At 37.5% G+C, this 26,195-nt stretch overlaps 1 protein-coding gene across 1 annotated transcript in view; it reads left to right on the top strand.

Moving 5' to 3' along the window:
* Positions 1 to 26,195, top strand: part of UTRN (utrophin) — a 543,338-nt gene that overhangs the window by 119,020 nt on the left and 398,123 nt on the right. The window contains exons 3-13 of the mRNA XM_052646047.1: positions 7,993 to 8,085; positions 9,320 to 9,397; positions 9,723 to 9,815; positions 12,171 to 12,343; positions 14,681 to 14,796; positions 15,517 to 15,677; positions 19,257 to 19,460; positions 20,854 to 21,035; positions 21,899 to 22,049; positions 23,538 to 23,657; positions 25,621 to 25,722. Coding sequence (XP_052502007.1) covers positions 7,993 to 8,085; positions 9,320 to 9,397; positions 9,723 to 9,815; positions 12,171 to 12,343; positions 14,681 to 14,796; positions 15,517 to 15,677; positions 19,257 to 19,460; positions 20,854 to 21,035; positions 21,899 to 22,049; positions 23,538 to 23,657; positions 25,621 to 25,722 — 1,473 coding nt within the window. The remainder of the gene's footprint in view (positions 1 to 7,992; positions 8,086 to 9,319; positions 9,398 to 9,722; positions 9,816 to 12,170; positions 12,344 to 14,680; positions 14,797 to 15,516; positions 15,678 to 19,256; positions 19,461 to 20,853; positions 21,036 to 21,898; positions 22,050 to 23,537; positions 23,658 to 25,620; positions 25,723 to 26,195) is intronic.

Consider the following 26,195-nt stretch of genomic DNA (forward strand, 5'->3'; position numbering starts at 1 on the left):
TATTCTGGCCTGCAGAATTCCATGGACTGTATAGTCTATGGAGTCACAAAGAGTTGGACATGGCTGAGTGACTTTCACTTCACCTCACTTTTTAAAGTGTATATTTCTTTTATACAGTAATAGATATTACAAAAATTAGATGGTAGAGTAAATCCAAAGAGACTTTTTAAAACCACTTTTAATTCTGCCAGCAAGAGAAAAAGTACATTTTTGTTGTAAAATAGTTAAAAGAAATCCTTTTACATATACACATAATTAACCAAAATGACGTTGTACATGGTGCTCACTGATTCATTATTGATTTTTAAGAAAAAAAAAGGATTACAAGAGGTACATTTTTATTAGTGCTGAGATTTGGGATTCATAAATTAAAGATTCTTTTTTAAAATATTAAAAGATGTATTAAAGTAAATCGTTCACTTCTTTTTGAGTTTTTAAAGTAACTCCTTGCAAAAAAAAATCACTCAAAAGAAAAGAGAGAGAGAGACTATTCAACTTACAATATGTTATCAGATGCTAGAGCATCATTTTAAAATTGATTGGGGCATCAGATTGACCTGAGAAGAATGCAAAACATATGATGGCATGTACACTATATGGGCTTCCCAGGTGACTAGTGGTAAAGAATCCACCTGCCAGTGCAGGAGACGTGAGAGACTCGGGTTCGATCCCTGAGTTGGGAGGATCCTCTAGAGTAGGAAATGGCACCCCACTCCAGTATTCTTGACTGGAATAACCCCATGGACAGAAGAGCCTGGTGGGCTGTGTCCATGGGGTTGCAAAGAGTCAGACATGACTGAGCACAGCACATGTACACTATATACGTGTGTGTGTGAGAGTGTGTGTATGTGTGTGTGTATGCCATATCTATAGGGGCTTCCCAGGCGGCTCAGTGGTAAAGAATCTGCCTGCCAATGCAGGAGACACAAGAGACTTGGGTTCAGTTCCTGGGTCGAGATGGTTCCCTGGAGAAGGAAATGGCAACCTACGCCAGCATTCTTGTGTGGGAAATCCCATGGACAGAGGAGCCTAGTGGGGTACAGACCATGGGATTGCAGAAGATTTAGATACAGTTTAGCGACTAAACAACAAAAAAGGCTAAATGCTGCTCAAGGCTTATTTGTCTTTCAAATTCAGGATTATTCATGTGTACAATTTTGTGTTTATTGAAAAACTATGGAAACCCTCGCTTGTAAATGGGGAGGGTGACTTGAGTTTGGCATTTCTGCAGGGTCAGGCACAAAGGAGGTATTCACCAGATATTTGTCCAATTGAATTATTAAACTGTATTCTCTCTGTCAGAGAAATTTCTGCAAATAAGTCTCAGCAGAGAATTAAAAATCTAAATAAAAGTTTAACTGTCGGGCTGAATCAATTTTTATTTTTATTCAGCAATGACTTCTGACATTTCCAGCTGTTTCCCAGGGTGGATCCCATGTTTAGAGCCTGTGATTTGAAAGTACCAGAGATGCTTTAAAGCCATGAACTTGGAACAGAATTTTCATTGTTAGTTCATTTACATGTGGTATATATCTTGTTTGCTGTCTTTGGGAAGTCATTAAATAAATATACCCTCTCCTTTTCTCCTCCCACCTCACCACTAATTAACTGTTTCCTTCCCTGTATGTCAGGACCCTGTGCTCTCTAAATCGTAATTTTAGTCGCAATTCAGTATGGACTTTGAGAACCTGGGTGTGGAGTCAGACCTTGTGGTATCATAGCCTGGTTCTGCCTCTCATCTGTCATGTCACTTCTGTGTCTCAGTTTTCTTACCTTAAAGTTCTATTTAAAGAAACAAAGAATGCATTTAATCTATATTGATCTCTTAGAACATAACCGATACATAGTAAGTCATGCTATTATTATGTCTAAACTTTTCATGTTTCCACTGTCAGTTTTTGTATGGCCCATGAGCTAAGAATGGTTTTCACATTTTTAGGTGGTTGCAAAATCAAAAAAAGATCTCATGATGCATGGACAGTATATGAAGTTCAGATTTCAATGTCCACAGATCAAGTTCGTTGAAACACAGACACCGTTCCCCTCGGCTTATCTGTGTATATATTGCTTGTGCTGCTTTTACATCATGACAACAGGCTTGAGAAGTTTCAGTAGGGACCTCCTGGCCAGCAAAGACTAAATGAAATACTATCTGAACCTTTACAAAAGGCATTTTCTGCCCTCTGTTGTAAGACACAAATCACTGAATCACCATACTTAGAGGTGTAACTTTACGGGTCGGTACGTGGAAAGGGGTCATGGTTCTTTCCATCTGTATGTGGGACATTCCTAAATTGTATTTTTTTTCGGGAATATGCAGTATTTTGTAGTGATTGGCCATGGGTGTGGGGAGCGTGAATGTGTGTTTTATATGTAAGTTCTGAACCACAGAACTTGTTTTGAATTTGTAAGAGCCCTGGTCCCTTCCTTCCCTCAGGTTGTATGGTAATTTAACATTTTGAGGAATGACAGAACAGTTTTCCACAGTGGCTGCATCATTTTACATTGTTGCCAGCAAAGTACAGGGTTCCAGTATTTCACTTGTTCCCCAACACTTGTTATTTCTCTCCAATCTTGTTATTTTCTGTTGTGGCTGCTTTTTAAATTAGCTATCTTAGATGTGAGGTGGTTTCTTATTGTGATTTTAATTTGCCTCTCTCTGATGGATGTTAAGTGTCTTTTCATGAAAGTGAAAATGAAGGTTGCTCAGTCATGCTGGACTCTTGACTCTTTGTGACCCCATGGACTATACAGTCCATGGAATTCTCCAGACCAGAATACAGGAATGGGTAGCCTTTCCCTTCTCCAGTGGATCTTCCCAACCCAGGGATTGAACCCAGGTTTCCCGCATTGCAGGTGATTCTTTACCAGCTGATCCACAAGGGAAGCCTAAGAATACTGGAGTGGGTAGCCATTCCCTTCTCCAGTGGCTCTTCCTGACTCAGGAATCAAACCAAGGTCTCCTGAGCTTAGTATAATCTATATTGCAGTGAAACTTAATTTAAGGGAAAAAATCTCCACTGCGGAGATCCATGGGCTGTATTTTCCTTCCTGCAGGTGTATGTGGTGCTTCTGAAGGTACCAGCTGGAAGTCACAGTGACCATGTCATCACTGGGAGTGGGGTGGGGGAGTTAGGAGAATAGGGACATAGCACAAAGCATATTTCATATGGATTGCCATCAGTATTTTCCTGAAATCTGCAAAATGAATAAAGCAGTTGAGTTGTTACTGTTGGATTTTTTTTGGTTTTTAAAAAATATAAAGGCATTGATTTACCTAGTATGAGTGATTAGCTTCTGGAAGGACAGCACTAAGTCTCAGTTACCTTTGTTTCAAGAGAATGTTTCACAAGGAGTTTTCCTGAAGATGTGTTGCTCAGTGAACAAATGAATGAGCTGGACAAGAGAGAGGAAAAGGGTGTCTGATGCAGGAAAGTGAATGCTGCCTCTTGATGAATGCCTCCTGCTTTAACCACTGAGCAGCAGTGGAGCTTAAGGAAGAATCTACTGCGTTTGCTGCTGAGTTATGCTTGTCTCACGGTGCATACGTAAAGTGCAGGTGTGCTCTTGTAGAATCACGTTCATTGTTTTTGAATGGAATGTATCCGTACAGGTCACTGAATTGGTGAATTTGGGACTTGGAAGATCTTTCCCTGCGAAGTGACACTAACATATACTCAAGTTCCGAATTTGCTTTTACATGCCTGCCTGAGATGAAGTGCTTATTTGTTTTACCCTTTCTTTCAGCTGTTGTTGACATTTGTGGCACTTTTATGACAGTATAAAACATGAAGGTTATGCTTCTGATATGAATGATAATTCCAAGCATTAATTGAACCTCTGTCATCATCCGACGAGTCAGTAGATGTAGAAAGGCCACTTTTCTAAAGTTACATGGCTGATAAGAGGCTGGTCTACAATAAGGTTCTGAATGGGCATTCGTAATTGTTTGTGATATGGACTAATACCTTTATTTATATATTTTTCAGTTTATGTGTTTGTTCTGTTTTTGGCTGCACTGGCTGTTTGTTGCGGTGCACGGGCTCTTCACTGTGGCCTGTGGACTTTCTCTAATTGTGGTGCGAGGTCTTAGCTGCCCTGTGGCATGTGGGATCTTAGTTTCCTGACCTGAGATTGAGCAGCAAGTTAGAATGAACATGGACCCCTGCACTGGAAGGTGGATTCTTAACCCCTCGATCACCAGGGAAGTCCTTGACTAATATATTTACTATATTGTATTCTATGCTGGTCTGTGTTATTTTATTTCTTTTTTGGAAAATGGATAATGTAGTGGATTTAAGAATGGATAAATGCCACCCAGGGGCTTTCCTGGTGGCTCAATGGTAAAGAATCCACCTGTCATTATAGGAGCTGTGCATTTGATCCCTGGGTTGAGAAAGTCCCCTGGAGAAGGAAATGGCAACCCGCTTCAGTATTCTTGCCTGGGAAATCCTATGGACAGAGGAGCCTGGTGGGCTACAGTCCATCGGGTTGTAAACAGTTGGACACGACTTATCGACTAATCAGCAACAATCACAAATGCTGCCCAGACATTATTTAGCTGCCTATGTCCTCAGTATTCTTAAGATCCTTTCTGTGCTTGGATATCTCTATTTGTTTCTTCCATGAACTTTACCTGTATTCTTGTCTCTTTGTTCTAAAACCAGTGTTGTTCACCTCTTCCTGAAAGGGAATCTGGATATTTGGTGGCTACTTTGCTTAAGTGTACTTGGGTGGGTTTTGAGAGGACGAAGGTAGGGGTAGCAGATGATTGGGGCCATTTCTGCTCTTTGCTTTTACTGACAGCAGGTAAGGAGTCTTAAAAAATTTTTTTTTTCTTTTTTAAAATTTTGGCCACACCTCGAGGCATGTGGGATCCTAGTTTTTTTTTGCCAGGGATCTAACCCATACCTCCGCATTGGAAACATGGAACGGTCCCAAGAAATCTTTAACGTGCAGGAATCTTTCCTGCTCTGCCCCAGGGTATTGCCTCTGGATCTGGCCTCCTGCATCACGCAAATCTTTATATTATGTGATAGATGGAGATCATCTATGTGTTTCTGACATCATTGCTGCTAACACAGTGGTAGCTGGAAATAAAAAAGCAGCTTTGTCTCAGATATAAATACATGATAGTTTATTCTTTACCGATTCTGTGGTGAAGACTTTACCATACCTCCCTTCATTTAGAATATGTGAACTATGGAAAAGCCACCTGATAAAAACCATTGGTTGAGTATATGTTATATGTAATCAAAATCATAAGAAATCAAGAGGAGAGGGAAAAAAGGGAAAATGCAAAGTTTAGGAAACTTCAGAATGGTTTCCTTCCCGCTTATCCATGTCAAGCTCAGTATAATTCTGTTTCATATGATTTCATGTTTTTTAAAGTGAAGAATAATGAAGATACAATAATTAATGGTTATAAAATATCTTTATTACTGATAAGAACTAAGACTGTTAATCTCTGGAGATTTCATGCTGAAAGAGAATAATTTGATTCAACATAATTATGAAACATTTATTATACTGTGCTTTATAACCTTTGAACCTAATATTAATTTTTTGATTTTTATAATAACCTGTGATTTAGAAGACAGTTAAGTTGGTGATTTAGGTTCACTACTTAGTTAATGGTCATATTGAGATTTTCCATGAGTAATTGTCCTGTTGCATACAACTATGATGTCACACAAAGACAACGTCTATCTGTGAATGAACTTGGATTTTCTGGCATTAGATAATAGAATATATTCATCAGGGGAACTTCATGCTTCTCTGTGGCTTGATGGTAAAGAATCTGCCTTCAGTGCAGGAGACCCAGCTTTGATCCCTCAGTTGGGAAGATCCCCAAGAATGGGAAATGACAACCCACTCCAGTATTCTTGCCTGGAAAATCCCATGGACAGAGGAGCCTAGTAGGCTACAGTCCACGGGGTTGCAAAGAGTCGAACACGACTGAGCAACTAACAACATCAGAAACAAAGAGTTTAGAAATTATGTAAGTTTTGTCATTTAAAATACAGGACTCATACTGAGTTTAGACAGAGAGCCAAAAATATCCTAATCATTCAGAAGTTAGTAGCTAGAAATACAGACCAAGCACAGACCAAGCACCAGAGAGTGAATTGGAGAGCTGAAATTGATGACGACATGACCTGCTTCCATGAATGGAAATAGCGAAAGCCACGGTTATACTGAGAATGTGAAGTGTAGAGCTGGAAGAGGAATACGCTGTTTTCTTTGGTCTCTGCACCCAGGTGTTCTATGCTGACTTATATTTTTAACACCTCTTCCTTCTCAGGAATACACCAGACTCTTGAACAGCATGGGGTATTATACGTGCTGATGCTGCAGAATTGAAAACCCACAAATAATTTAATTAGCTCTCTCCTGTCCCAGTTCCATATCAGTGAATTCAACCAACCATGGATCATATAATATTGTAGTATTTCAGTTCAGTTCAGTCGCTCAGTCGTGTCCGACTCTTTGCGACCCCATGAATCGCAGCACACCAGGCCTCCCTGTCCATCACCAACTCCCGGAGTTCACCCAAACTCATGTCCATCGAGTCCGTGATGCCATCCAGCCATCTCATCCTCTGTCGTCCCCCTCTCCTTCTGCCCCCAATCGTTTCCAGGATCATAGTCTTTTCCAATGAGTTAACTCTTCACATGAGGTGACCAAAGTGTTGACGTTTCAGCCTTAGCATCAGTCCTTCCAATGAACACCCAGACCTGGTTTCCTTTAGGATGGACTGGTTGAATCTCAAGAGTCTTCTCCAGCCCCACAGTTCAAAAGCATCAATTCTTCAGTGCTCAGCTTTCTTCACAGTCCGATTCTCACATCCATACATGACCACTGGAAAAACCATAGCCTTGACTAGATGGACCTTTGTTTGCAAAGTAATGTCTCTGCTTTTTAAAATGCTATCTAGGTTGGTCATAACTTTCCTTCCAAGGAGTAAGTGTCTTTTAATTTCATAGCTGCAATCACCATCTGCAGTGATTTTGGAGCCCCCCAAAATAAAGTCTGACACAGTTTCCACTGTTTCCCCATCTATTTCCCATGAAGTGATGGGACCATTATGTCTTCTACTGTGGGTAGGAATCCCTTGGAAGAAATGGAGTAGCCATCATGGTCAACAAAAGAGTCCAAAATGCAGTACTTGGATGCAATCTCAAAAATGACAGAATGATCTCTGTTTCCAAGGCAAACCATTCAATATCATGGTAATCCAAGCCTATGCCCCAACCAGTAACCCTGAAGAAGCTGAAGTTGAATGGTTCTATGAAGACCTACAAGACCTTTTCGAACTAACACCCAAAAAAGATGTCCGTTTTCATTATAAGGGACTGGTATGCAAAAGTAGGAAGTCAAGAAACACCTGGAGTAACAGGCAAATTTGACCTTGGATTATGGAATGACGCAGGGCAAAGGCTAATAATAGAGTTTTGTCAAGAGAACACACTGATCATAGCAAACACCCTCTTCCAACAACACAAGAGAAGACTCTACACATGGATGTCACCAGATGGTCAACAGCGAAATCAGATTGATTACATTCTTTGCAGCCAAAGATGGAGAAGCTCTATACAGTCAGCAAAAACAAGACTGGGAGCTGACTGTGGCTCAGATCATGAACTCCTTATTGCCAAATTGTAGTATCTGCTACTAAAAAAAAAAAAAAAAAATCCACCTGTAAGTGGACCTGTAGGATTTAAACTGTGTTGTTCAATGGTCAACCATATTTACCATAGTCAAAGCATATTGATATTAACCACAGTTTTATTTACTCCTTTTCTAAGAAATAATGCAGTTTATATCTTTCAACTTATAACATTTGTTATAGAATTCAAGGTTCTTTGTGCTTTTTTTCCATACAAGGCAAATTTGTATTGTCTGCTGATCACCCAGGCTTGTAACTGAAAAAAAAAAGTTGCAATTTATGTGTGAAATTTCTGCTGTTGATATTGTACTTTTCTTTTACAGAGTGGAAAACCACCCATCAGTGATATGTTCACAGACCTCAAGGATGGAAGGAAGCTATTGGATCTTCTAGAAGGCCTCACAGGAACCTCACTGGTGAGAGATGTTATCTTCTAGAACCAGTCTAATGGAGTATCTCTTATAGCTGATACTTGAAGACCCTCTGGGGGTCCTTACAATGTAAAAGCTGATATAGGAACATAAAAAAAGGGTTTTAATGAATTTTTTGATGGAGCTATATTTAGGCTTTATTGAGGACTCTATTTTTATCCAAAAAATTACTCTTTATTTTTATTGCTCTCAGGCAGTAGAGAATTACAAAGAAGGATGGATGTGTAAAGAAGGTATGATATTCTGAATAGTGGAAAGTAGAGACAAATATGTTTAATGTTATTTAACAAATGGTTAAAAAAAAGTTATCAAAACTGATGACATCTATTTTTATGCAGATTTTCCGTATTCTCTTCATGTTTGTTTCATCATCAAATCCAACTCTATTACTTTAGGTGCACGGTACCTAATACTCACACAGAAGTAAGTTTGCCAATGAACAGGATGCATTTTATGGGTACAAACTTTGACACTAGAGGTAGAATTACTATAAAAGGTACAGAGAGATGCACTTCTGAAGATGAATTTCTTTCTTGCTAGAGTGTGGGATGTTACACTCTACCTTTGCACCAGATGGTGGGCAGGCACCTACTGGAGAAACTGATCCCTTTCTTAGATAAGATTCCCTGGCCAGTGAGGCAGAAAGAAGCCTCCCAGGTCACCTTGGCCCAGTTGGCAATTCTGGCCTTCCCAGCGGGCCCTCGTGATGCTATCTGGATCCTAGTATAGCACCTCTGAATCCTCTCTGCTCTGTCTACACTAGTGCAGGTGGAGGTGACGTAACTTCTAAATCTTTGTGCCTTCAGCCCAATTGAGACAGAATAAGCTTTTTCCCTGGTGGAGCATTGGTTCCCAAGCTTGTTTGTACCTTAGAATCACCAGGGAAATCTTGTACAAATTCCCAAACCAGACTACACTCAAGGCTCATTAAAACACAATCATAGGGAGTGGGATTGGACACAGCATTGGTGTTTTGGCAAGATCCCTAGGGAATTCCGTGTTCAGGCATGCTAAGGAACCACTATCTTAGGATGCTATTTGTGGGAGGATTTGCATTCTGTCAGTGCTGGCCTCCATGGTGGCCCGAGAACCCAGCGTGGGCTCCTAGCACAGAGTGGATCTGTAGGCTGAGTTGCTGTTTCACGTGCCTCTCAATGTCAATGATTGACAGCAACATGGAGGGACACTGTCTCATTTGCTTTTGTGTTTTGCTTTCCAGCCGAAGGAACGTGGCTCCACAAGGGTGCACGCTTTAAATAATGTCAACAGAGTGCTGCAGGTTTTACATCAGAATAATGTAAGTTTGTCCTTTGATGCCATTGGGATGATTTATTACGAAACCAGCCACCTGCTCTGGGCAGCGGTGTCAACCGATTTTTAGAAACATTTCTCATATGAGAGGTATTGAACCTTTTCTATGAGTGAAGGAATGGTTGTGCTTTTTTGTGATTACTATATTGATCTATTATTTAAGTAATACATTTTTGTGACTTTGGTTTACCTGACTCTCTAAAGTGAAAATTTTCTTATCATTTACTTATATTGTTGTCCAAATGTGCTAAACCAAAAACCTGGGTTTCTGTAGAAAAGTTGTCTTAAAAGTTATTTTTTCATTTTACTAGGTGGATTTAGTGAATATAGGAGGAACGGACATTGTAGATGGAAATCACAAACTGACTTTAGGATTACTTTGGAGCATCATTTTGCACTGGCAGGTGGGGAAATTTTCAATTACTTCTTAATAGGAATTGGGAATGGATCATATGTGTATTAGTTTCTTAGAGCTACCACAGGGTACCACAAACTGGGTGGCTTCAACAATAGAAATTTGTTTTTTCACAATTCTGGAGGCTAGAAATTGGAGATCTAGGTGTCAGCAAGGTTGGTTTCTTCTTTATTGGTAGGTGGCTACCTTCTTCTTGTCTTCTCATGTGGTCTGTGTATATCTGTGTCCTAATCTTTGCTTATTCCAAGATACCAGTCATACTGGATTAGGGCTAACTCATGTGATCTCATTTTACCTTAACTACTTCTTTACAGATTCTATTTCTAAATACATCCCTATGGTGAGGTGCTGGGGGTTAGGATTTCAACATACGAATTTGGAGAAAGGATACAATTCAACTTATTTGGAATGAAAAGCCTGACAAACTGCTCTATTTTCCTGGCATAGAGAAAAAGTATCTATTTTTTAAATATTAAATTTTAAAAATCCCAGGCTTATAGAAGCATTGCAAAAATAACTCAAAGAATTCCTGGATACCTTTCACTCAGATTTTCCAAATGTTAACAGCTATTTGTATTTTTGTGTTTTCTCTCTCTGTCCCTCTTTCACTAAATAGTTAAGTGTGTATTTTGTAAAAGCAAATTATTTTTCTAAAAACAAGAAGTTTTCCTATATAACTACAATATATTAAAATAATATAAAATATCAAATATGTAATATTTATATATTGTTATAAATATATTTATACATTTTTATAATATTTATAATGCTAATATTAATCATTATACAATTATTATACTATACCCTAACAAATACTATATAATTAGTAAAATCAGGAAGATAATATTGAAACAAAATAATTATGTGATCTAGAGATCTGATGGAGATTTTGTCAATTGCCCCAATAATATCATTTAGAGAAAAGAATACAGGATTATGAATTACATTATTTTTTCTTGTCGTTTTAGTCATCTTTAATCTGGCATAATTTCTGAGTATTTCTTTGCACTGTGTGATATTACGTTTTTGAAGAGTACTGGATAGTTATTTTGTAGAATGTTCTTCCTTGTGGGTTTGACAGATATTTCCTCATGATTAGATTTAGGTTATTCATTTGTGGGATAAATGCCACAAAAATGTTGCTGAGTTTTTCTTAATATACCATATCACAAAGCACATGCTGTCTGGTATTTTTTTTCCGGCTGTATTAACTCATCATTTGGGTAAGGTGAACTCTGCCTGTGTCTCCACTGTAAGGTGACTGCCCTTTGCTATTGAAAAGTATCTTGTGGAGATATATTTTGAGACTTTGTAAATATTCAGCTACTTATTAAACTTTTGTCCGTATTTTTTAAAATCCATTCGTAGTTGTTGTTGTTGTTTAGTCGCTATGTCATGTCCCTCTTTTGTGACCCCATGGACTGTAGCCTGCCAGGCTCCTCTGTCTATAGGATTTCCAAGGCAAGAATACTGGAGCGGGTTGCCGTTTCTTTCTCTAGGGGATCCTTCCGACCCAAAGACTGAACCAATGTCTCCTGCACTGGCAAGCGGATTCTTTACCACTGAGCCATCAGTTATTACTATGGTGCTTGGCAAAGTGATTTTCTAATTTCATTTCTTCTACATTTGTTAATTATCTTTCCACTTGTGAGGAAGAGCTTTCCCTTGTCTCTCGTTTCTCTGTATCTGTCTATCTATTCATTTATATATCTGTGCACACTGATGGATTTTTACTTATTTAGTAGGTTATGATCTTTCACTATCATTATTTATTTTATAAGCCCCTTTAAGTTGGCTCTTGTGTATGTTTTTTTTAATGTCCACACCATTATTTGAACACTTCCTTAAAACATATGTATTAATTTAGAATAATAACATAAAATGTTATTTCTAGATTTTAATTGTTACTGCCATCAGGAAATGCAATTCATTCTTGGATTTCGTAGTCAACCAAATTCTTCCCTTCTTTCTCATTTCTGTAGAAAATAAAAATTGAGTTTTCCTCCTGTTAAAAGATGTTTGCAAATGTATAGTTTTAAAATTTTTTTGTGGCTACGAAATTAATGTTCACTGTAACCAAATGTATTAAAAATATTGCTAAGATATAGAAAATGCCATGATATGTAAAGGTGAGGTTAAAATGACCTCTGAAGCAAAATCATTACTGTTAAAATGTTTAAATCATTATATGTTAAAATGGTTTCCAGTGTTTAAAGGAAACTTTTGAAATAAAATGAATACCATTGGCCTGGCCCAGTGGTTCATGAATATAGCGTTCCTTATTCAAGGACTTGGTTCTAGTTACTACTTGGAGTTATTGGCAGGTGTTGTTTCATTTGAACAGGTGAAAGATGTCATGAAGGATATCATGTCAGACCTGCAGCAGACGAACAGCGAGAAGATCCTGCTGAGCTGGGTGCGCCAGTCCACGAGGCCATACAGTCAGGTCAACGTCCTCAACTTCACCACCAGCTGGACAGATGGGCTTGCCTTTAATGCCGTGCTCCACCGACATAAGTGAGATGTGATTCTTCTTAGCTGTGCAGATTTGTACAAATCTGTACATCCTTTCTGTCTCTCCCTACTTAATCCCTCCTAAGGTCCCTTCCCACGACCACTCTCTCCTCTGTACATGCTCTCTGAAAACATAAAAAAAAGAAATATCATAGAAAAAAACCCACCCATCACATTTTGTTTCCATAGGACTTAAATGCCACAGTGTACAAAACCCATGATTTCTTGTACATATTTGTAAGTTAAAAAAAGTAAAATAATTCACATAGTTCAAGCCCACTCATTCCGCACTACACCAGTGATATACACAAAGAATTGTGATACTTTTCAGCCTTCTGCTAAAAGAAAAAACTATAAATTTAGTGCAATCCCAATTAAAAATAGATAAATGATTTTTTTTTTCATGAAACTTGTGATCAGAGTCTGATTCTATAATAAAAGACCAAGGGATCAAAAGGAGCCACTTCACTCTTGAAGAAGAGACAGGCTAAAGTACTTTCCAAACAGAAAGTAAGACTAATTATGAAGCTATATTAATTGAGACTATATAGCACTACAAATAAAGTACAATGTAATAATAAGCTGAAGCATAAGAAATTGCCAATATTTGACTGTTTTTGACACGTAAGAATGGCAGTTTCATGTGGTTCAACCTAAGGGAATAAATAGCTCAGAAATAGCTCCATTCTGATCTACAACTGAGCCAATGCTGCAGATTAATAGATGGTATGGAATAAGTAGAAACGCATGAATTGGATCCCTGCATCACCATATCCCCAATAAATTCCAGATGCAGCAAGAATTTAATTGCGAAAGGCAAAATTTGTTATGGGTTTTATCCCTCTTGTAAATTATTTATTGTCTCAAGTTTTATTTCCTGTATGTTCTTTACTGATATATAAAAATGCAGTTGACTTTTCTATGGCTTATATCTAGAAGATTATTAAATTCTGATAAATTTCAAATTTGTTATTGTAGGTTTTATTTTGTTACTATAGGTTTTTTTCATGAATTATAATAATTTTTCTCTCCTTCCCTCCTTTCCTCTTTCTTTCCCTCCTCTTCTCTTTCCCCTTTATTTGTGCCTTGTCCTTCAGTATAATATTGATCTAAATTGGTAGTACTGAGACAGAATGTCTTGTTCGTTAATGTTTTACCATAATGCTGTAATTTGCTGTAGTTTTTTTTTTTCATATACCTTTTATCTGATTAAAAAAACCCCAGTCTTCATCTCCTGAATCAGTTTAAGGAAATTGTCCTCTGTTTCTAGTTGGTTAAGAGATGCTGCCAGAAAACTTGAATTGTAGCTAAAACATTTTTCTATCTATTGCTTGACTGAACAAAAATGTATGGAGTATCTTCTGTGTGCTAGGCATAGGACGTAGAACAGAGATAAAAAGCAAGCAAAAATCCCAGTCCTCCTTCTTGGAATTAATGTTCAAATAGAGGGAAGCAGGCAATTAAAAAAAAAAAAAGGAAATGTAAGTTGTGTGGCATATAGAAGTGGTAAACATTGCCGAAGAAAAACCTATCATGCAAGATGAGAGGAATTACCTGGCATGCGGGAGGTCCCTGGGTGCAGGGGTGTGAGTAAGGAGTGTAACAGGAGATGGAGTCAGAGAGGAAACTGGGGGTGGGGTGATGGAGGCAAATCTCAGAAAGGTAGGTTGGTCCAAGGTGCAAGAGCAGATAGAGCACAAAGAAAATGATCAACTTTTAAGCAGTCAGGGTGACAGTAATGTCCAATTTGTGGGATTAAAAGAAAATCACGATAGAAATGAAATACTAAACAATAGCTCTATGGAGCAGAGTGGATGGAAATTCTCTTAGGGATTTTTGCCTTAGAAATATCCTGTGAAGTGATTAGAGCTGGATTTTCTATTCTGCTAATCTTGGTCTTTTAATCAGAGATTTTAGTCCATTAACATTATTGTGATAACTGATGTATTTACAGAAGCTCATTCTTTAATTTATTTTGAGCTCATTTTCTTACTTTTTCTTCTTGTCTTCTTGTGGGTTTTTCCTCCTTTTTTTTTTCTTTCTTTCACTATTTGGAAAATATTGTATCATTTCTAGTCATTCAGTGGCTACTCCAGAATTTTAACAGCATATTTAACCAATACAAAAATCTTAGAATGTTTTACCTGTCATTTTCATATTTATAGATTATTTTATAAAGTATTATATATCTGACAAGCTTTTGGGATATACAAGATAAACTTTTAAATTTATAGTCACAAATAAAAAAGTAAAAAACTGAAATGTATATGATTACAACAGTAACAACTTTTTCCCCATGTATTTCATCATCACTGAATTTTATTTGCATGCTAATTTCAGACCTGATCTCTTCAGCTGGGATAGAGTTGTCAAAATGTCCCCAACTGAGAGACTTGAACATGCCTTCAGCAAGGCTCAAACTTATTTGGGAATTGAAAAGCTATTAGATCCTGAAGGTATTGTTCAGTGTTTAATTTCAACCTTGGTTTTGCTTTACAATTTTATTGAATACTTGAAATGCAGTATTTTCGTTTGTTTGTTTGTTTGTTGTTGTTGTTCTCTCTTTGTAGAAAGAATTGTGAGAGTTAAGGAAGTGCTTTTCCTTTTGAAATATGGTACACGACTTTGTATTATAGACATAATACTTTTGTGCTTAACAATTTCTAGGATCCTTCAGGAGGAAATTTAATTACATCACAGAAGAATAGTTAATAAATACCAGCATAAGATTTAATGTTTTAGGAAAACAAAATTCTTAGATGAACAATTTAGTGTTTGGTTCATTTCATTAAAATGTGTTTTTTGTATGAACGAGCTTCTTATATACGATGTGAAAACTTTACTTACGAATGTTGCAAGACTGAAGTCTAGACTTATTTTCATAATATGAATGAAATCTGTGACATTACCTTAAATGGTAGCTTATCTTTCAGCCTGTGGGGGAAACTTTTAGAGAAGATTTTTAAGAAATGGGATATTGCACAAAAATCCATAGGTAATTATCTTTACCTGTGTCTCATATATTATATGAAAGTTACCAAGCTGTGGTATTGCGAAGATAGTATAACTAGTATTGTTTATGGGCACTAAGGACAGTTATTTTATGGCTAATATTGAGTAATTCACATACTTTGGACATCTAATTTAAGCTGGCTCTTATTTTCTTTTACTATTAGATGTTGCCGTTCAGCTTCCTGACAAGAAATCCATAATTATGTACTTAACGTCTTTGTTTGAAGTGCTACCTCAGCAAGTCACTATAGATGCCATCCGTGAGGTAGAAACACTCCCAAGGAAATATAAGAAAGAATGTGAAGAAGGAGAAATTAACATACAGGTACAGGTAAACTTTCGCTATTATATTTGACTTGCCGTGTTGTTTTTTGTAAGGTAATAGGTAAGAGAATTCTGAGGATTTTTTTCTTGACTGAGAAGATGTTGGTTTCTCAGCATCAGAGCTTCAGTTTATCAGTTAGCATGCTGTCTCCATCATGTGCATGTGACGGAAAACCACAACTTTAGTGATTTTACTTTTTAAAAGGGAAAAAATATGTTTCATATAGCAAGGCTGGAGTTAGGGTCTGAGATAATTATGCTTTTGCATAAACATGCTGTTTGATTAAGAGCAAGTGTGTTAGGGAGTTTGGGATTGACATGTACACACTACTGTATTTAAAATGGATAACCTACTGTCTAGCACAGGGAACTCTGCTCAATATTCACTAACAATCTAACTGGGAAAAGAATTTTAGAAAGACTATAGATACGTGTGTGTGTGTATATGTGTGTGTATGTGTTAGTTGCTCAGACGTGTCTGACTCTTTATGACACCATAGACTGGAGCCCACCAGGCTCCTTTGTCCACGGATTCTCCAGGCAAGAATACTGGAGTGGGTTCCCATTCCCTTCTCCAGGACGACTTTCCAACCTAGGGATTAAACCCAGATTTCCTGCATTGCAGGTGGCTTCTTTTACTGTCTGAGCTACCAGGGAAGCCCAGATACATGTGTATGTATAACTGAATAATAAAAAAGAGCAGTATATTGATATTAAACGCTTCATTTGCATGCTTTCATTAATGCCTTAGAAGTTGAATTAAGTTAACGAAAGAAATATGATGTGGTCAAGTTGTAATCATCTAGTCTTTGACCTATCTTGCTATCTTTTACTTTTCAATGAATGCTAATAGCCCGCCTTCCTCTCTTTCTCTTTCTACAGATATGTGCTTAGAGCATTAGGTGATCAGTAAATCATTCCTGAATTTCTCTTGAAATTGATCTCTCAGTCAAAAATCTCCTCTTGTATTTGAATGAATACCTTCTGAACACTTGCAGTTAGATAACGCCTTCCATTTTCCACCTCATAGATCCTAGTGCCTATCTTAATAACCTTTAGCTGGTCACTAAGTTTCCTAGTTCTCAGATATCTTCATTAGATTATGGAGGTTTGGTACTACATGATCTCCAGGATTATGCTGGCTTTCCAGTTTCAGAGTTTTAGGTCCAGGACTTAACTCATTTTTCCTTCTCTCTCTTTGGTATCATCTGTCTCCTAATTATCCAGTGTTGCATCTATGGGCTCACCGATTCACTGTTTTTAGCTCCTGCATGTCATTTACTGTGTTCCTTTGGATTCTTCCTTCAAAATATCTTGGGGTGTGTTTACTTTTCTTACTTGCTTTCTCATACTTGTTAAAGACCTCATCTCCTCTTGTAGTTTACAAGGCCCAGCCCACTGCCCCAACTCATCTCAGGCCAGTGTACTCCAGTCGTGGTGGACTTCTCTCCTTCCCCCAGATTCTTGTACCTGTGGGCTGATCTCCATGAAACGCTCCTCCACCCACTGTTTGCATGGCAAGCTTCCCATCTTTCCCCAGTTTCAATGGAACTTTTTCAGAAAGGACTTCCCTGATTAACCTAATTGAAATCCGGCCCTACACACACACACACACACTCTGTTTCTCGCTGTCACAGTATTTTTACAAACTATGTTAAGAATTTTCAATTGTATCTTAAGAGCATTGAGGAAGCAGTGAAAGATTTTAAGCAGAGAAGTCTTAGGATATAATTGCATTTTCCAAACATCATTCCGGCTGCTCTGTGAGAAGTGGATGGTAGAGGTAGAAGTTTGGATAGTAATAGGGAACTGAAGACACTGGTGATCAGGCTGTTGTAGTCCTGAGATCAAATGACAGTTGTGAAGATGGAAAGACCTGGATGGGTTTGAGATAAATTTTGAAGGTAGGAATTACTTATCCATATTAAATGTAGGAGGGGAAAGAAAAAGAGGAACCACGTCTGGCCCCCTGGTGTTTACCTGGAGGAGTTAGTTAAGTGCACGGAGGAGCCATTTACAGAAATGGGAAGCCCGGAGAGGTTTGGGGGGAAAAAATGAAGGGTTTAAAGATCGACAAGGCTTGATATGCCTATGAAGAATTGAAGTGGAAATGTTAAGGAAGGTGGGACATAGGAGTTTGGGATGAGAAATATAAAGGTAATAGGATATATTAATAGAAGGTTCTTGAAATCTAATAGCAATGGATGAAGCCTTGCAGGCAAAGTACATAAAGAGAATTAAAAAAGGGCCTGGGACTTAATTTTGAGGAGCTTCATTACTTACATGTTGGCAAATGCTTTTGAACTAGGAGAAAAACCAAGGCAGTGTTATTAAAGCAGGGAAAGGAGAACTTCGAGAGGGTGGGGACAGGTCAGATGTATAGAATGCCACTGAGACCTTAAGAAACAGAAGGTGACCAGACTTCTGAGTTTGCTTTAAACAGTTCTGGTTTATGTATGTTGTTCTAGCACTGTGGTTATAAAATATGTTCTGGTTTTGTGTTCATTACATGATAATCCTGAAGATGATGCTGAAGAATGGATTTGTCATTGAGAAGGTTACTGGTAACAGTGGCAAAATACTTTCCAGGTGTGTGGTCAGGACCACTCTGATCAGCATGGAAGGGAGTGTTAACAAAAGCAGTTGTTAAATACATGAGCTTTTCTTATGTTGTTTTCTATACATTTTGGTATGTTTCAGATACATGAAAATTGTGGATGAGAAGTGAAAAGGTAGAGACAGGCTGTAGGCAAATTTTAAAGAACTTTGCTCTGGTAGGGAACTAGTGAATGAGATAGGTGGTTAGTTTGGTTGTACAATTCTGAAGTATATAAGAAAATACTTCATTGCTTAGAAGGAGCTTGGAATAACTTATTCCACATGCTCTAAAAAAACAAACAAAAAAAGCCAGCTAGTAAACTAGAGGGCTACTGCCTCAGAAAAATATCATCCGTACAGTAGCCTATATATGTATGGCTGTCTTTTAGTGTCTAAAATGCAATGCTAAAATGCTATTCAGTAAAAGCAATTTAACAAGGGTTCTAATTGCTCTCTTTAAATGACATCTACCCTTTCAAGGTCCAACATGTTCCAGATCCTCTGTGAAACGTCCTGATCTATCCCTTGATGAATTCAAATGACATCCCTTGTTAGACCCATGGAATTTATAACTTTGTTAAGAGCCTTTTTATTTTTGTTCAGAAGTGATTCATGTGGGTTATTTGTCTCTTCCCAACTACATACTCTGGGAGATAGTGAAGGACAGGGAAGCCTAGTGTGCTGCAGTCCATGGGGTCTCAAAAAGTTGGACAGGACTGAGCGATTGAACAGCACCAACAGCTATATTAGAGTATGTCTGAGTATAGAATCCATGAGTGATACCGCTTTTGTACTCTTTGCCATCCTGGCATGAATAAATGCTTTCTGACTAGTTCACAGCATTGCTCACTCAGCTCCTGAGACTCCAATGGATGCCTTAAGACCCAGTGGTGTTTACCTTGGGTCTCCATCCAGTGTGCCTTTGTTGAACACCTTCTGGTCTTCACGATGCTTGTGGATTTTCTTGGATTTGTTTTTATAGAGCTCGGCACCAGAGGAGGAGCAAGAGAGTCCCCGAGCTGAAACCCCCAGCACAGTCACGGAGGTTGATATGGATCTAGACAGCTATCAGATAGCACTGGAGGAAGTGCTGACCTGGCTGCTTTCTGCCGAGGACACTTTTCAGGAGCAGGATGACATTTCTGATGATGTGGAAGAAGTCAAAGACCAGTTTGCAACCCATGAAGTAAGTCATCTGTAGCTGATGAGCCATGGTGCCTGTGTCTTAATCAGGAGATGCACCCTGATGTATAATGTTTACTGAATTCTGCTCCACAGAAATTTCATGGCATTATTTGAGGACTTCAGTTCAGTTCAGTTTAGTTGCTCAGTCGTGTCTGACTCTTTGTGACCCCATGGACTGCAGGACGCCAGGCCTCCCTGTCCATCACCAATTCCCGGAGCTTGCTCAAACTCATGGCCATTGAGTCGGTGATGCCATCCAACCATTTCATCCTCTGTCATTCCTTTCTCCTCCTGCTTTCAATCTTTCCCAGCATCAGAGTCTTTTCAAATGAGTCAGTTCTTCGCATCAGGTGGCCAAGGTATTGGAGCTTCAGCTTCAGCATCAGTCCTTCTAATGAATGTTCAGGACTGATTTCCTTTAGGATGAATTGGTTGGATCTCCCCAACACCACAGTTCAAAAACATCAATTCTTCGGCACTCAATTCTCTTTATAGTCCAACTCTCACATTCATACAAAACTACTGGAAAAACCATAACTTTGACTAGGTGGACCTTTGTTGGCAAAGTAATATCTCTGCTTTACACTTTTTTTTTTTTTGGAGGACTTAAGATTTTTAAATAGGGCTTCATTATAAAATTGGCATGGGTGATTAACTCTATGTTAGAATTAAATTTTCGATTTTGATCTTACCATAATTTGTAGATTCAGTGGAGCCACTGACAAAAATCAACGCTTTAGTACTGCTCATTTTGGAAGTGTATTATTATAGTTAAGACATAAAATGGCTAATCAGTACATCAAGTCTTTAAATTTTGAATGCTCCCTAGGAAGTGGTTATTTTTATTTGTTATATGATTAAGCAAACTTGTATCCAGTATTCTTGTATACTTTTATATAATGAAAATTTCCTACTATTTCAGGAATATATTGCATTGTAGTGATTGGATTATGTGAAGAATTCTTTTGATTAAGTAGTTTTTTGATGTTATGTTAATTGACAGGTCTTATTTGCTATTTTGGTTTGAAAATAATACAAATGGTCATTTTATTTAAGCAAGTCCTTTTGGGTAAGCATGGTGTTTTATTTATTATATCTTCTCATAGTTCCATGTTAATGATCTATCAGTAGCATAATCAGCATTGACATAAAAATAGCTTGTGTTATCAGATGTAACATGGTCCTCTTTGATCTTATCTTTTTCCTTAGGTCAGCTGCTTATTTCCAATATTCAGAGCTTAAAAAAAAATGGATCAAAGTCTTCTTTATTTGAAGTCTGCATGGTTACTTTTTTTTTTTTCCCCCACAGCACTGATATTTGGGCATTAACAATTTATTAAGATTTGCTTTTCTTCAATGAGCAGCTCATAGATCATAATGATGTACCTTCCCAGGCTTTCATGATGGAGCTGACAGCTCACCAGAGCAGCGTGGGGAACGTCTTGCAGGCAGGAAACCAACTGATAACACAAGGAACTCTGACAGATGAAGAGGAGTTTGAGATTCAGGAACAAATGTCCCTGCTGAATGCCAGATGGGAGGCGCTCAGAGTCGAAAGTATGGACAGACAGTCCCGGTGAGTGGAAGCCCGGGAGTGAACACTGCTGCAAGATGGGGCCTAGTTGTTTTCTTTAAGAATTTTTAAAAAGTCTTTATTGAGTTTGTTACAATATTGCTTCTGCTGTTTATGTTCTGTTTTTTTGTCCACAAGGCTTGTGGGATCTTAGTTCCCTGAGCAGGGATCGAACCCTTACCTTCTGCATTAGAAGGTGAAGTCTTAACCACTGAAAGTCCCTGTTGCCCACTTTAACACAAGTAAAAGTCTACATGTCTGTGGGAACAAGATAACCAGAGAACTTGCCTTGTCAAATTTTGACTCTTTTCTGTATGTAGCATTGCTGGAATTTTTGTGATCTTTATTTCTCCTTTGATATGTTAACCAAATAAAAAGGTAAAAGTGGCCATACAGAAATCAGCAAAAAAAGGGCAAAGTCATTTTATGTGGACTTTGCAGTATTAAAGCTGGCTAACCATCAACTCTGACCTGAAGATAGGGCTATGTTTTATTTATCTAGAATTCCATTTTGTAACATTTTTCAAGAGTACGGTTCATTTTATTTCATGTATTGTATGTTAAGGAGCAAACTATTCCACTGTAATTTCCACCTATTTAATAGGCAGGAATTCCTGATTAAAGAAACAATGATTCTGATACAAATAGAGGTTGCTGTTATTTGCATTTTTGGAGTGCATTTAGTTGACTGCGTTTAGGAAGAAAATAATTTTTTTTTGCTGGTTTCTATATTTACAGACTAAATGTTGCTTTAAAAGGTTAGACAAGAGTGTGTTCCCTGCCCCATTTCCTTGATGCCTGGAGTGTGTGTTTGCCTTTGCAAAGGGAAGAAGGAGTGGGGATAATGCTTTGTTCCCCTTGGACAGGTTGCACGATGTCCTCATGGAACTCCAGAGGAAACAGCTTCAGCAGCTGTCCGCCTGGTTAACACTCACGGAAGAACGCATTCAAAAGATGGAAACTTGCCCCCTGGATGATGACTTAAAATCCCTGCAAAAGCTGCTGGAAGATCATAAAGTAAATCTGGCTCATATTTCTTTTATACCTTATCAAATATGAAAAAGCAGCACTTAGAATTCTCAGGGGCTGATGGCGTCTATCGTTAGCACAGAGCTGGGACACTCCTTCAGTGCGCTCTTGTATTCAGTAGCTTGCAGGGTGGAGTGCATAGGGATGTGGGTTTTCTGAGCCAGGGATGAAAGCACAGGTCAAAATTTATATGGGTATGTAGAGGTTTGTTATGAAAGTACATAGTGTTCATAAGATTCTTAAGGTTTTTTTTTTTTTTTCCATTCATGAGTGGTTAAGAACCCTAGTCCATTGCATGAATGCAACGTGTTGGAAAATAAGGAAACCCTCAGATTGATCTGTTCATAATCCTGCCAGGAAAGCTATTGCTTCTTTTCCTAGGTGAGGATTCACGAGTTTTGTGAGTGGTTTGAAAACTGAAAGTTGCTCAGTTGTGTCCGACTTTGCGACCCCATGGACTGTACAGCCCATGAAATTCTCCAGGCCAGAATACTGGAGTGGGTAGCCTTTCCCTTCTCCAGGGGATCTTCTCAACTCAGAGATCGAACCCAGGTCTCCTGCATTGTGGACGGATTCTTTGCCAGCTGAGCCACAAGGGAAGTTCAAGAATACTGCAGTGGGTAGCCTATCCCTTCTCCGGGGGATCTTCCCAACCCAGGAATCCAACTGGGGTCTCCTGCAGGCAGAAGATTGCACGCACATTCTTTACCAACTTAGCTATGAGGGAGGTCACAAATTTAGAAGATAACTTTTCACAATCAAGGAAAGGTAGAGTAAAATAGCTTCTCTGCAAAGTGTTTGAAGAATTTTATTTCTCAATGAAATAACTAGATAAATGGGTAATTTAAGCTTTAAGGATACATTAAATACAAAAACTCAAGGCATTTGACAACACTATTGGTAGTATTTGAATAAATTACCTATATACCTAAATATATGTCTTGTGACCTGGCATTCTCTTCCCATGGAAGAGGTGGGAAGAAAATTGTCTGTATACCCCAGTTGCTTTCCTGGGTAATGAATCAGAACAGCTTCTGACTATCAAATCACATTTGACTTATGTCGCTTTATACAGTGTTGTACTAGATAAAATGATCTCTGTCTCTGTGTATTTAAATTTGGAACTTTTTTGATTTAAAGATTCTATATTCTTAATTCCTACTGTATGCACCCAACTTGATTATGTGACCCCTTTTCTCTTATTCTTTCAGCCAAAACTTGGAATAAAAATAATAAAAGTGATGACATCACATTTGCAGTCTGTTATGACATTGCATTTTCAAATTGCTTTGGTTCATAATGAAATGTAAAGATGTATAATGGGTTTGTTTCCTTAGGAGAACACTTAGGCTAATGGTTGGACATTTAAACAGGATGGCTCATTAAGTGTTCTTAATTGCTATTGACAACTGGGTAGATTTTAAATATGTAAATGGAAAGAGTAGACATAATGGTTTCTCTGAATTTTTTCTGTAGAGTTTGCAAAATGATCTTGAGGCTGAACAAGTGAAAGTGAATTCCCTGACTCACATGGTGGTGATTGTTGATGAAAACAGCGGCGAGAGTGCTACAGCTATTTTGGAAGATCAGTTACAGGTAAGGACTTATAAAGTAGGATAGTGCTAAGGCACCTGGGGTCTGAGCCCCAGTTACACATTGTTCCTATTCTTCATGTTCAGTCTGTTTATTTAGGTTAGTAAAACCATCTTCTTTAGGTTGTACTTCCCAGCTGGGTTTCCACAGCATGGGAGTTTATAGGAGAACCAAGGTATCATTCATTTACTTCAGCCTTTGAGTGTATGAACAAGATTTTGAAGCTCAAGAACTGATCCCAACAAATGATCCACAGACTTCTTGCTCAGAATCACTCGATGAATTTCTTCAAATGCATATTTCTGGGCCTCACTGGGAGTGGGGCCCAGTAAGTATGCAAAAAAAAGTCAAGTTTGAGAATTTTAGTCATGTAGGATTTAATATCCCTGTTTCTTTAGTAGATCAATGTGTAAATGTCAACATCAGTTTTGGGAACCCTGACAACTTGCTGCTTTTTGCTGAGTGACTGTGGTGTATGTTTACAAGTCTTTATAAAGAAAGTTTTTGCTACAGCTGACTCTTAAACACGTGGGGTTTGGGGCACTGACCTCTCAAGCAGTTGAAAATCCTAGTATAACTTTTTACTTCCCCAAACCTTAACTAGCAATAGCCTATTGTTGACTGGAAGCTGTACTGGTAACAAATAGTCCATTAACACATATTTTGTATGTTATATACATATCTACAGATATTTTATGTATTCCTGAATGCTTAACTTTTTCTTTTTCTTTTTTTTTTTTGATATTTCTAGGCTGTGTGGTTCATCTTCATTTCAAATTTTTGTCACAAATCTTCAAAATTTTTTCCTATGTACTTATCAAAAAAAATCCAAGTATGAGTGGACCCGCCCAATTGTTCAAGGGTCAGCTGTATTTTATTTGAACTTGGATTACCTGATATAATGTTGCTGGGTGATGATTTCAGTAACTTTCAGTTGATTTTTAGTAACTATAAATTAACATATGGAATTCTTTTTCTTTTGCAACATTTAAAACTGGCCTGTAGTTTTGAGATTTTGGTGTGATAGTATTTAGTTTTTACAGTAATCTTAGAGGTAGGCATTCATGTCTTATCACTTTAACAGTGAGGATATTCATAGTGGTTGAGTGGAGGCCCTGAGGTTTAAATAGGCAATGAGTTTTCATGTAGAGACGAGAGATCTGTCTTCTGGCTCTACATTCTCTACTTTTGTGCAATACAAAGCCTATTTTGATAATAAAAATTGAAATAAGATAAAATGCATTAAATAATTCTTGCTCATAGGTAAGTAATGAAGAAATAAAACAGAATTTATTAATCATTATTTATAAAGTGATAATAAAGTAATTAGTTGGGAAAGTCATCATGAAGATTGATTTTTTAAAAATGTATCAAATTTATTTATTTAGTCTTGCTAATACTTATAATATTCTGTTGCTGTTTGGTGGAATTTTCTGTATATCATGCAATATAAACAGAACAAATCAAAACAGTTTTTATAAGTTAAAAACTTTTTTTTCATAATTTTTGGTACTACTGATGATGATTGTCTTGGCATGTAAAAATGGTTAAGAAATGAGCCATGCACTGAATTTTATCTTAAAGATAATTATAGCCTGAAAAAATGGAAGCCTTGAAAGTAAATATGTTTGCTGTATTTTGAAGGTATATGTGAAACTGTCAAATTCTCATATAACAGCCACAATGAAAGAAAAGAGCTGGAGTTTGGAGTCAAAAGTTACAAGATAGAGTTCAAGTTGTGCCATATTCTAACTGTGTAATATGAAATAGTTAAATTCTATGGAAATTAGTTTGTCTTATCTAAAATTTTATAGAATTCATCTGTATTATTTAAAGCAATGTTCATAATATTTTTCATAATTACTACTCTGTATTAAAGAACAATGGATTTCAAGAATTTCTTTAAGGATTGTGGTAACTATCCCTTAAGGCTTTGTTGACAAAGGATCGGTTTTTCCTTTTCTAGAAACTCGGTGAACGCTGGACTGCTGTGTGCCGATGGACTGAAGAACGTTGGAATAGGTTACAGGAAATCAACATTTTGTGGCAGGAGTTATTGGAAGAACAGGTACGAAGCTGTATACATAATTATTGCATTTGAATAAATCACTTATATTTCTTCAAAAGGAAAATTTATAAATAATTATTTGTTATGTTAAAAGTCAGATTTCAGTCTATTATGCAGTTTCTTCATAGAGATTGCATTATAAATTAGCTCTATTGTAATAACAATTTGACCTTGTTCATTAGTTAGATTAGTTTTTAGATATGCTAGTTTTAGGATTTACTTGACATAATTTTTACTGTATTTGTGTTGGATAATGTATTTGAACTTGTAGCCATACAGCCTAGCGTATGGCTTGTGCTCAGTACATAATGATAAATGATTCCACTCAGTACTTTGTGAACTTTAAACCTGTGATTTTTAATCAGAATAACTGCTGAAATTAACAAGAAAAATATTTAGCAACACCGATGACTCAACACATAGCTAATTTTTTTCACCAAGGATTAACATAGAAAATGAACCTTTGGTGCAAA

Source organism: Budorcas taxicolor, chromosome 9 (genome assembly GCF_023091745.1).
Source record: "Budorcas taxicolor isolate Tak-1 chromosome 9, Takin1.1, whole genome shotgun sequence".
NCBI classification, from domain to species: domain Eukaryota; kingdom Metazoa; phylum Chordata; class Mammalia; order Artiodactyla; family Bovidae; genus Budorcas; species Budorcas taxicolor.